This window comes from Elgaria multicarinata, chromosome 5 (genome assembly GCF_023053635.1).
Source record: "Elgaria multicarinata webbii isolate HBS135686 ecotype San Diego chromosome 5, rElgMul1.1.pri, whole genome shotgun sequence".
Lineage (NCBI taxonomy): Eukaryota > Metazoa > Chordata > Lepidosauria > Squamata > Anguidae > Elgaria > Elgaria multicarinata.
The window spans coordinates 130,337,803-130,349,897 of NC_086175.1; the positions used below are offsets into that span (position 1 = coordinate 130,337,803).

The 12,095-nt window shown below is 45.1% G+C and overlaps 1 protein-coding gene across 1 annotated transcript in view; it reads left to right on the forward strand.

The window, feature by feature from the left end:
- The window catches only part of TENM4 (teneurin transmembrane protein 4), a 478,872-nt gene that overhangs the window by 243,126 nt on the left and 223,651 nt on the right, over positions 1-12,095 (forward strand). The window contains exons 8-9 of the mRNA XM_063127306.1: positions 2,787-3,004; positions 4,766-4,976. Of these exons, the coding sequence (XP_062983376.1) occupies positions 2,787-3,004; positions 4,766-4,976 (429 nt within the window). The remainder of the gene's footprint in view (positions 1-2,786; positions 3,005-4,765; positions 4,977-12,095) is intronic.

Consider the following 12,095-nt stretch of genomic DNA (forward strand, 5'->3'; position numbering starts at 1 on the left):
GATTTATGTGACTCTTTTTGCCCTTTGCTCCACTTCTCTTCTCTTCCTTAAGAGCAAAAGAGGATGGAAGAAAAGATTCATAGATAGATGGATAGATAGATATAAAAAAGCAGAGAAAACCTTCTCATTGTCTGGATAGGTCCTCACACTAAGAAGTAGCGTCCACTTCACTCCCCACCCTCCCAAAACTCAAAAGGTAGCAGCATAGAAGAGTTCCTGCTCTTTCTAACTCAATTCTTCTCTAGTGTTTTGTTTTTATATGCCCTGCTAGTGCAAATTCCAAAACAAATGCAATTTATTGTCCAAAAAATGCAGATTGGAAGGGACTGTAGCTAGTGGGGCTTGCAACAGCCCTTGCAATTTTCAATATGGGAGGTTGGGCTCTGAATGGTTTATGACAACCCTTCAGCATTGACCTGAGGCATCACTCTCCTGTTGCAAGTTAGGCGTTAGGATGAAGTTTAGAACAACCCTGCATTGTCAACTATTGCTTTTATCTCCACATCACAGGATGTTTTAAGAGTAGCATGCAACAACCCTGCAGTGTAGTTCATTGCTATTCCCCTCTTGTTGGTTGGAGGGCTGTACTGAGAGAGAGTAGCCTGCACCTGTCCAGCAGTGCTGCCCACTGTTGATATTGTAGGTCAGAAATGGGGCTGAGGGTCGTATGGATACCCAGTTTAAAATCGCTCATACTTACCAGGTTGCAGCAAATCTACTTAAAATGCCCACTTACCACCCACCATCTCACACATCCGTCATTCAGTTGCATGCAGAAGCCTCGTTCTCCTCTGACTCGCATGAAGACTGTTGTGCTTTTATATGTCAAAGAACGAAAAGCAAAATACTTTTTTAAAAAAATGCACATGGAAGACAGGTGCAAAGGCGGTTTGATACTATCTTTAGTTTCTTCAAACCCCCTCAGCCACAGGGCCAGGTAACACATGCAACCCACGATAAGAGACTGCCATTTTCATGGAATACTGTTTAACATTTCGACAGTATAGCTGGTTACGACAGCAACTGTTCAACGTTTAACTAACAGGTTATCTTCAAATTTTACTGAAGCTTTGAACGGGACACGGCATTGTGGCAGCATAGCATCAGCACAGGAGTCTCGCCTCGTGGTGTGCCGGTCCTGAATTAGGTGGTAGCACCTCAATGCAATAGGATGGGTCGTTCCACTTTAGACTGTAGGCGGGGGCATTAAAAACTCTCTGCAGATAGAAAGCCAGCATAGCCATCAAAAGGACCAGGACGTTAAAAACCTTCCCCTCTGCTACGCTGGCTTTTCCCTGGAAGGGAATTTTCAACATGAAGGACGATTTAAAGAGCATGCTCTAAACCTGCATCTTGGAGTGGTACAGTCCACTCTGTCACCCATGCCTAGGTCTAGGCCAGGCATTAATTGCAGTGTTTTGCCTTAACATCCCACAGCTGCTTTTGAGAGGAGGCCAAAGGCCACATGTTCAGCCCCTGGGATCTCCAGATACCTCTGACAGACACTTGCCTGAAACCCCGGAGGGCCGCTGCCAGTTAATGTAGACTGGGGGCAGGCAACAGCCCACCTCCCCCCGGATCAAGCAAGCGGTCCAGATGATGTCATGGCGCCCCTGCCCTTTCCATTTTCTCTCCCCATGCAGAGAAAGACACAGAGCTCTGTGCCCCTCCCTGCACTGAGAAACCAGCTCAGACGGTGCTTAAAGGAATCCACTCCTGCAAGCGCTAGCTGAGTCCTTCCTGTAGTACTTGTATCCCTATCGGGTGGGAAGGGACTTGACTGGCGTTTGCAGAAGTGCCTCCTTCCCATCCCGCTTGTTCCCCATTTAGGGCACGAGTGGTACAGGAAGAGATTCGGGCCAGGATTTTCAGGACTTGGTTCTGCAAGATCCGGCCAGGCAGGAAAACCCCCCAGATTAGCCCCATTTAGAGATAGCACAGGGAATCCACTTCTCAGGTCAATGGGGGAGGGGCTCTGAGGGAGCGGACCGCACAGTGTGCTCAATCTGGATTGGGCAGTGCTGCGGGCCATTGCTCTCCTCTCGCATAAACAATACTGAGTTGGACTAACCAATGGTCTCTGACTCTGCATAAGCCATTGTCCTCTCAAATTGACCTCAGAATTTTGCTCTAGGTGAAATCCAGTGGTGGCTGTACCACTTACCACCACCACCACCACCCACTCTTATCAGTTTCACCTATTCGTAGGGAAACTTCCTTCAGTTGCCATAGATTTTCAGCAGGACATCCAGATACCTCTGACAAACAGGTGGATTCCTGCATTGAGCAGGGGGTTGGACTCCATGGCCTTATAGGCCCCTTCCAATGCTACTATTCCATGATCCAGTGTTGGGGAGAGAGACTAGTGGCAGCTGCTGCAGAGTTTGATTCAACGATCTACACAAGCATTTTCTGTGCATCTTCAATACAGACAATCGGGATCCCCATGAGAAATTTCACAACTCTTATTGAAGCTCCTTTATGCTTCCATTGGATTCCCTCAGATAGTTCTTCCAAGCAGGGACCTCTGAATTTGGTGGCGACTCTACTCTTGCATCTGCTGTGCTGCACTTATTTCCAGCATGGAAATACATCACATAACTTCAGTGTTATGTTATAACTTAGTCTGACTTCGTGGTCTGAATGTTAAGCATGAAAACCAACAATACAGGAAGGAGCGTGATCATTTCCCCCAGTTGCTATCAGGGTCGGCCACGGAGGGGATGATGGGCTGTGGCATTACGACAACCTAATCCAAGATTTTCTTTTCTTTTCCTGTATCTCAGCAGGAAAACCCAGTACTTTCTTTCCAGAAGACAGTTTTATAGACACTGGAGAGATTGACGTGGGCAGGCGAGCCTCTCAGAAGATCCCTCCCAGTATCTTTTGGAGATCTCAGGTGTTCATTGACCACCCGGTACATCTGAAGTTCAACGTTTCATTGGGAAAGTCTGCTTTGGTTGGGATCTATGGCAGAAAAGGCCTCCCTCCTTCGCACACGCAGGTAAGGTGAAACTTATCGTCTTTGAATATCTTCCTCCAAGCACAAAAAATGGTCTGGAAGAACAGAGGACAGTTTTATATGGCTGACACTACGGGTGTCATCAGACAGGGGATAGGGGGGAATCATGGTTCCCTACCTTCTCTTCTCCCCTCCTGATTCTGTCCCACAATACTTCCTCTTTCTTCCTGGAGAAGAAAGGGGTAGTAAACTTAGGCCATTTCTAAACCTCCGATACCTCCTGGTCTGGCTCCTTCCCTCTACTGTTCCCCACTACCCAGAGGGAGGAGGGAAGAAGCTGGGATGGGCGGCCACACCTCCCATGCTCTCTGGATGATCCCGAGACTGCAGGAAGAATCAAATTTTCCCAGGGATTATTTATCCCTGGGGAAACCCGCACTCTTCCCCCCATGCCCCCAGAAGTCCCTGTGCGTCATTTGGATGCACAGGGACTCGGCCGTGACCTGCCTGCATTTTCGGGCTGGTGTAGAAACGGCCAAAGACCACATGGCCCATTCAGGGGCCGTTCTTATCGCCCCGCTTTTCCTGCACACAGCAGGAAATGGCGACACATTCCGTTTCCCCCCAAAAAAGTCAGATTTGGGGGGATCTATTTTGTGACGGCAAGAAGGAGCGGGAGGCGTGTGAGGGGAGGAGGACACCATCGTCTAAAAGACTCATGAGTGTAACCCATAGGATTGTGGCCTAACTTCCTTCCAGGTCAGCTGGAAGCAAACATCTGGGAGCAAATGTTTGCCTCATTGTCTTAACCTGTTGCTGTAAGGCTAAGGTCTAATCTACACCAAGCAGGCTATTGCACTATGAAAGTGGTATGAAAGCAGTATACAAAAGGCAGGAGCCACACCAAGCAGGATATAGCACTATGAAAGTGGTTTATGGGATGTGTCAATGGGCCCCAACAGTTGTCAGTACACTTCAATACCACTACGAAGCAATAGTGTGGCTCCTGCCTTTTATATACCACTTTCATAGTGCAATATCCTGCTTGGTGTAGATTAGGCCTAAGACTCAGGAGGTCTCAGGGTAAGGCATTCCAAAGTGTGGATGCCACCACTTAAATGGTCTTAAATAGAACTTTTTTGAATGCCAACTCTCCAAGGATTAATGTTTTTAAAAAGTTAGAGCCACTTTCTCCCATGCCGAATAGTAGAGAAGCAAAACCTATAACCAAATCCATCTTTTAACTTCTTTATATATACACATACATAACTTTTAGTATGTCTACATTTCTCCTCTAAAGTGGAAGCCTTGTGCATAATGGAGAATAACTTGCGAAGTAATATTTTCCTCCTCTTAACTACAATAAACCAAAATAGAAAAAGGTACTACCTTTTAGTGCCACCACTGAAAAAGATCTCATTTGGGTCTCCTTCAAGGTATGGTGGAACGCATGGAGCAGGACCTCCCGCAACCGTGAAAGCAAGTGGGTGGGCTCTTATGGGAGGAAACCGTTGTTAAGGTACCTCCCTCATTCTTTACTCTCTGTCCTTTAGGCCTTTGGAGGTGCCTTGGTTTCTAATTAACTCTACCTCAAGTAACAATTTTACTCGTAGCATAGTGCAGTAGATGCCGGGGGATCCTTAGTCAGTGGCCAAGTAGCCCAATAAATTAAAAACAAATTCATTTATTATTATTTTTCTACAAAATCCTGCTAAATACCTATAACCTTCTTAAAGATTTCAGTAGCCTTGACCCCAAAATATAGAAGGCCGTCTTCATTGTGTTTGTTTTGTGTTCTTCCAGTTTGACTTTGTGGAGCTGCTGGATGGGAGGCGGCTACTGGCTCAGGAGGCCCGGAGCCTGGAAGGCCCTCAGCGGCAACCCAAGGGCATTGTGCCATTGGCCAGTCACGAGACAGGATTTATTCAGTATTTGGACTCGGGAATGTGGCACCTGGCCTTTTACAATGACGGGAAGGAGTCTGAAGTGGTCTCATTTCTCACCACAGCCATCGGTACGGACTTAATTTTGGGGAGTACATCTTTTAGTCTTTATTTATTTATGTGTTTGTTTGCTTGCTTGTTTGTTACATTTACATCCTGCTTTTCCTCCAAAGACCCTAAGGTCTCCTCCTCACTATTTTATAATCACAACAACCCTGCAGGGTACATTAGGCTGAGAGTCAGTGACTACTCCAAAGTCACACAGTGAGCTTCATGTTCAAGTGGGGACTAGAACTCGGATCTCCTGGGTCCCAATCCAATACTGGGTCCCAATCCAATACAAAATCGCTCACTAAGCATTATAGCTTAGTGTGTCATGTGATCCATGAGTTAGCATGTCGTGCGAACCATTCCTAATCATGGGAACTACATAACCATGTCACACAGAGGAGGGCCAGGATGTCTTCTTTATCATCCCAGAGTGCAGGACACGGAATAATGGGCTCAAGTTACAGGAAGCCAGATTCCGGCAGGACATCAGGAAAAACTTCCTGACTGTTAGAGCAGTATGACAATGGAATCAGTTACCTAGGGAGGTTGTGGGCTCTCCCACCCTAGAGGCCTTCAAGAGGCAGCTGGACAACCATCTGTCAGGGATGCTTTAGGGTGGATTCCCAAAGCATACCTTTAGCAGGGGGTTAGACTCGATGGCCTTATTCTACTATTCTATGATTCTATGATTTAAGGGGAAAAAAGGAAAGGAACCTCTCGTGCAAGCACTGAGTCATTACTGACTCTTGGAGGGACACCAGCTTTCGCTGACGTTTTCTTGACAGGCCTTATAGTGGGGTGGTTTGCCGTTGCCTTCCCCAGCCGTTATTACCTTTCCCCCAGCTAGCTGGGTACTCATTTTACCGACCTCGGGAGGATGGAAGGCTGAGTCGACCCGAGCCGGCTGCCTGAAACCAGCTTCCGCTGGGATCGAACTCAGGCCGTGGGGAGAGTTTCAGCTGCAGAAACTGCTGCTTTACCGCTCTGCATCACACGAGGCTCTTTCTATGATGTAAACTCGCTCACTAATCATTTGCTGCAAAAGGCCTAACCCTTTGTCTGAACAGGCCCACTGGCTCTCAGTACATCCCACTGGCTCTTAGTCTTTCCCGTAAAGGTTAGTACTGGGTTATCATCTTCATGCTTACACCACGCTGAACTCAATTGAACAATATTTCTGACAATTATGTCACACTGGCCCAAATTATGCTGTTCAGATGCTAATATTTGCTTTGCCTTACAAAGACCTTGTCTTCCAGTGTGGGAGAGGCTGTGTGTTATGAATATAAGAAGAGCTCTGTTGGATCAGACCAAAGGTCCATCTAGTTCAGAATCCTGAAGCTGGAGGTTCCATTTTGATCTCACAACAGTAGCCATTGTTGGAACAAAATTCCTCTATTAAATTGTCCAGTCACCTTTCAAAGCCATCTAAGCCATTAGCCGTCATTACGTCTTGTTCCAGCAATTTTCATACGCTAATTACTCGTTGTGTGAAAAAGACTTGTCTTTTGTGTATCCTGAATATACTTGCATAACAAAATAACAATAGACCCAGAATCCCCAGCCTGTCACAGCTCCAAGGGATTTCTTGCCCGTGGGTTTGTGGATATGTGTCTCCTTTTCGCAAGTTACAGAAAAGGCATGGATGAGACACTGGAGAATGTAGGGAGACATTTTGCTCTAAGGTGGGATGCACCATTAGGCTGACCATATAGAAAGGAGGACAGGGCTGCTGTATCTTTAACAGTTGTATAGCAAGGAGAATTTCAGCAAAATTGCATACAGTTTTGTATGCATGCAGCACCTGGTGAAACTCCCTCTTCATCACAACAGTTAAAGCTGCAGGAGCCCTGCCCTCTTTTGTATCTAGTCACTCCAGCTGGTGGGTAGCACACCCACTTGCTTCCACGTCTCTCCACACCCCCGGCCAATTCCCAGGTTAAACAACCCAAGACTTGTCCATGATGTGTGAACTGGGTCAGTGTTTTTTATCTGACTACCCAAAGAATCCATGGCTGATGGGAGATTTGATCCAGGAATTTCTTGGCTCACAGCCACTCCACTACAGACTTGCCAAGCAGTCCAGTTGATTTTTTGCTCTGCTGAAAGCTGGGAATTACATTATTTCAAGACTCTTTATTTGGGTTGTGGTTTTTTCTTTAACCCTACTAAATATTGGGAGACTCTGAATAAAATCACATAGGGTGGCCGTACTTACAGCTATTTTATATTTTACTGAGTCCAGCCAACCGTGTTTCTTATTTCCCTAATCCATCTTGTTGCAATTCACACACCCTCCCATAAAAATTAACACTTTGCATTCTTTTAACCACAGTGATTATTTAATGGTCTATTTTTTTCTTTCCTTGACTGCAAAACGACGGCTCGTTCTGAGCTTGTCATTAATCCTTCTCTCCCCGAAGAGGCCTTGGCGCTGAATCTCAGCTGTCTGCGGCAGTTACCTGAGAGCTATTGGCTGTAATTTGTCTTGGCAGGTTAATTAAAAGTTTAGGTCTTATTAAAGCAAAGTCATTATGGCTGCAACCTACAATTTATTTATTTATTTGCCTAGAAAGTTTATTTAATCACGGGGCTGCAATGCAACGGGTAGTATTCTGCTTTCAAATGTAAATGTTGGAATTCTTCGCTGTCAACATGTTATTCTCAAACATAATTATTATTATTATTATTTATTTATATAGCACCATCAATGTACATGGTGCTGTACAGATTATACACAGTAAGTAGCAAGATCCTGCCGCATAGGCTTACAATCTAATAAAGTTGTAGTAAACAATAAGGAGGGAAAGAGAATGCAAACAGGCACAGGGAAGTGTAACCAGGCACCGGGTAGGGCGAAGCTAACAGTATAGAGTCAGAACAAACTCAATATTTAAAAGCTATAGGGAAAAGAAAAGTTTTTAGCTGAGTTTTAAAAGCTGTGATTGAGTTTGTAGTTCTCAAGTGTTCTGGAAGAGCGTTCCAGGCGTAAGGGGCAGCAGAAGAAAAAGGACGAAGCCGAGTAAGGGAAGTGGAGGTCCATAATACACGCATGTGCTCAAACCTAAATAGCGCTGAAAATATTTACACTTTGGTTTACCAAATTATAATCTGACCCTATGGAGGATGAGGATGAGAATGATTATCTCTTTCTCACTCATGGCGGTTTTTCTAGACGGACGTGATGGGCATTGCTAAGTCTTTTACAGATTCAAGAATTTCCTGACAATTGAGCATGTTTTAATTAGGACTGCTTTCTGGATGTTGGTGTGGATGTATTTTGGTAGGCCCAGTTTCTGAAGGTTTTCTATAGGTTTTTGACGTGATGCCAGTGACTGATGTGACTAAGGGAATAATTGTGACCTTTTCCTGTTGCCATAGTTCTTTGACTTCCATGGCCAGTGATGAATATTTTTCTCTCTTTTCCTCTTCCTTTTCAACAACATTTTTGTCATTTGGTATTGCTATGTCGATGAGGTATGTGTTTTTTTTCTTTTTTGTCGATGATGATGATGATTTCTATACTGAAGCTCTCTGGGCACTTTACAATTTAGGCAGCTAAAAATAGTTCCAATCGAATACTAGACCTGTTTAGATGGCTGGCATAAATGCCCCATCGTATGCCATTAAATGCCTGGGAGCTGAAAAATGACAGAGTTGGCTGCATTCCATAGTTGGGGGCGGTCACCACTGAAAAGGCCCTTTCCCTTGTCTTCACCCTCCAAGCCTCCCTCAGAAGTAGCACTGGGAGGAGGTTTCAAATGTTCATCGTAATGTTCGGGCAGGTTCAGGTCGGGAGAGGCATTCCATCAGGGATTGTGGTCCAGAGCTGTATAAGGCTTTATAGGTTAAAACCAGCACCTTGAATCAGCCTCGGAAGCATACAGGCAGCCAATGCAAATGGGCTACAATTAGTCTTATGTGTTGAAACAGTTTTCTTTTGCATTCACCTTGTATCAGATGATTGGAAATGAGATGAGCATTTACCTCTGCAGAAGCATCTTTCCCTCCTGGGACTCTCCCAAGGTCTTTTCATGCAGTGGTTACTCTTGAAGAGCAGCTCTCTCCACCCATTCCTGTTTCTTTGCTTCCGTTAAAAAGTGAAGTGAATAGAAAGACCTTTGCAAAAGACTCTGAGTGGCAGTTGCTTCCAGGGCTCATAGAATCATAGAATAGCAGAGTTGGAAGGGGCCTATAAGGGCATCGAGTCCAACTCCCTGCTCAATGCAGGAATCCACCCTAAAGCATCCCTGACAGATGGTTGTCCAGCTGCCTCTTGAAGGCCTCTAGTGTGGGAGAGCCCACCACCTCCCAGGGACTTGATGCCCTTATAGGCCCCTTCCACTATTCTATGACCTTAGCTAGACCTACCGGTCTAGCGCGACGGAGGGGTGAAGATTTCACAAGATCTCCCTGTCTGTTTATATGTGGCGCGCGACGACCTCAGAGGGAGAGGACATCGCGCCCACCATTTTGTTTTTGTTTGTTAAAGAGACAGGAGCACACAAGTGATCGTGCACAAAAGGCAAGTTTTTAAAAATGTTTTTCTAATTTTCCCGCTCACCCCACCCCACCCCCGATAGGCGCGGGTCCCAGCTCCTCACAAGTAACCGCAAGGAGCCAGGACAAACCGTGACGGTAGATCACACTTTCCGCGGTATTGGGATCAGCCCAAGACTCTGGAAAAACCTTTACAATTTAGGCAGCTAAAAACTAAAAAAAACCTAAAGTGTAGGGTGAGATCCCGGGGCAAATGAGGGATCATCCCTTCCTGACCCCGGGGTCCCCTGTGCATCATGTGAACGCACAGGGACGATCCCAGGGATCGCCCCGGGATAAAGCCCCATCTCGCTATAACCTATGATTCTGTGTCCTATGGAAGCGACTGTCACAGAGTCAAGAAGGCTGCACTGGTGCAGACAGACAAATAGTCTCACAAGTTATAAGGTGATGTCTTATAATCCAGGACAGTCTCGTGAAAAAACATATGTTTGATCTCGCACATCTGGTCTACTTCTGTGTTGGCCTGTAAAGAATCTCATTGAAATAAAGTATAAGAGCTAAAGCAGACATTACTTTAAATCTATAATGAGCAGCTATGTAGTTGTTGTTTTTAATTTTAGAGTAGGCACAAGGGGCCTGATCCAGATATTAAAATGTCCCCCTACCCTCCACGCTAGGGTCCCAGTTCAGATCAGGAGCTCTGCACCTACTCTAGAGTAAACATGAAACCAAAGTTTTAAAACAGTTTAAAGCAGCTATAAACAATTAATAAAACAACTAAATGAAGTTGTTTTATTAATTGTTTAATGAACAATTGAAAAGATTGAACGATGAAAAGATGACGATGTTGGCACCAGGTGGACCTTGCTGGGGAGAGGACCACCACCGAAAAGGCCCCTCCCTTGTTGCTACTCTCCCAGCCTCCCTCAGAGGTTCGTATGAGAAGAATGAGCAGCCAGTGAACCCCACTTTGTTTCCTCAGCTGGCATCCATTTGAGGATTATTTTGTTGTCTTTGTTGGACACATGCTGGCTAATAAGAACCCGGGGGAAAGTCTCTATCCTTCTGGAAACTTCCGCTGCCCCCCACATAATTTGAGGCCTGCTGGAGAAGCCCTCCCCTGTTGAGTTTCAACCGGTGGGCACAAGGGATGTGGTCTTCCCTGTAACAACAACCTCTGTGAGGAACCCTATGTTAAGGGAGACTCACCCAGCCTGCTCACGGATCCTTTTTCAGAGACCAGCAAAGACCTTATTTCAGTGTTAGGTAGCCTTTTTGCGGCCGTGGGCACATTTGCCAATTTGAAAAAAACTCTCCTGAGAACTAACACAAAATGGCTGCCATGTGAGGGTGGGGGTGGGGATGGCAAAGGACAAGTCATGTCCCAAAAGGCTGAGTACAAAGCAGAGATTGGGTTTGAGCTCCAACCAGAAAACATGTCCTTTGAACCCATAGTTTTCAGCACCGACAACTCCTATTTCACAGCAAAATACATTAATTAAAAACAGCGAGAGGGGTTAGTGCCAAGAAAGGTAGTCAGGGACACCATGTTGCCGGGCCCCTATCGTTATTCCCCACCCAATTTTTATTCTGTTTTATTTATGTAAATTGGCAGTAACAGAATGGTAGATTGGGCCTTAATGGTTGATCTCAAGGTGATTCACAGTAGAAGGTTTTTTGACTACTAGTAGTTTAATAATAAATAGCAAGTCAAAGTGTAAGGTAAAACCCCTCTCTGCCATGGCTAGGTTTGTGCTAATTGCTTCTCTCACAACCTCGGTGTTTCTCCTGTGTAAAATCCAGGTATTAATTGGTTGACTTCTGGTCTTTGTGTAACTCTGGAGTTTTGTGTTCAGATCTCCAATCTATATTAACTCAGGGTCAAGTGGCACATGACATTAAATGCGCTTTTGCATCGAACATGCACGTGTTTTTTTAAAATAATAATAATAATAATGCAAATTGCTGGGGGCTGATTATTATTGGGACCAAAGTAGACAGAGGCAATAAATTTAATTCCTTCTTCCCTAGGTAAAGTCCTGAGGGAAATCCGTCTTCTGGGGAGACGGTTTGGGGAGAAATTCCCCCTTGGCGCCAGTAGGGGGATTTCCTTTCAACGCAAATATTAGCTACCATTGAGCGATTCGCCTCAGGACTGCACCAGGGAAGGAAACCGTTAACTTCGTTCTGGTAGTCTGCACTGATTACCTCACTGTCACCTGATGTTATTTCATTTAAAACACAAAAAAACCACTTTTAAACTTCATGCAAAGATGCATTTAATATCATGTCTAGTTTTTGTACTTGCACTTGTATGAACAAGTTATCCAACATTTTGGTTTACAGGGTGCAGTAGACAACTGGTTCTGACATCTGCACCACCACTTTTTTGCTTACGGACTTCAGTTATTCTAGTCTATAACAATAAAAGAGGATGTCTGTCTGTCTGTCTATAGCACCAAGACTGTGAAATCTAAGGGACCTGAACTTAGGCATTCATACTAAGGGACCCTTCGGGTGCACACCTCAGGGTTATTTTGTTTTTTAAAATAGATTAATGAATTTTAATGAATTTAAAAGTGTCCGTGGGGTTGAAACTTGCAGTAACATCATCAGCTACTAGGGGGAAGACTTTC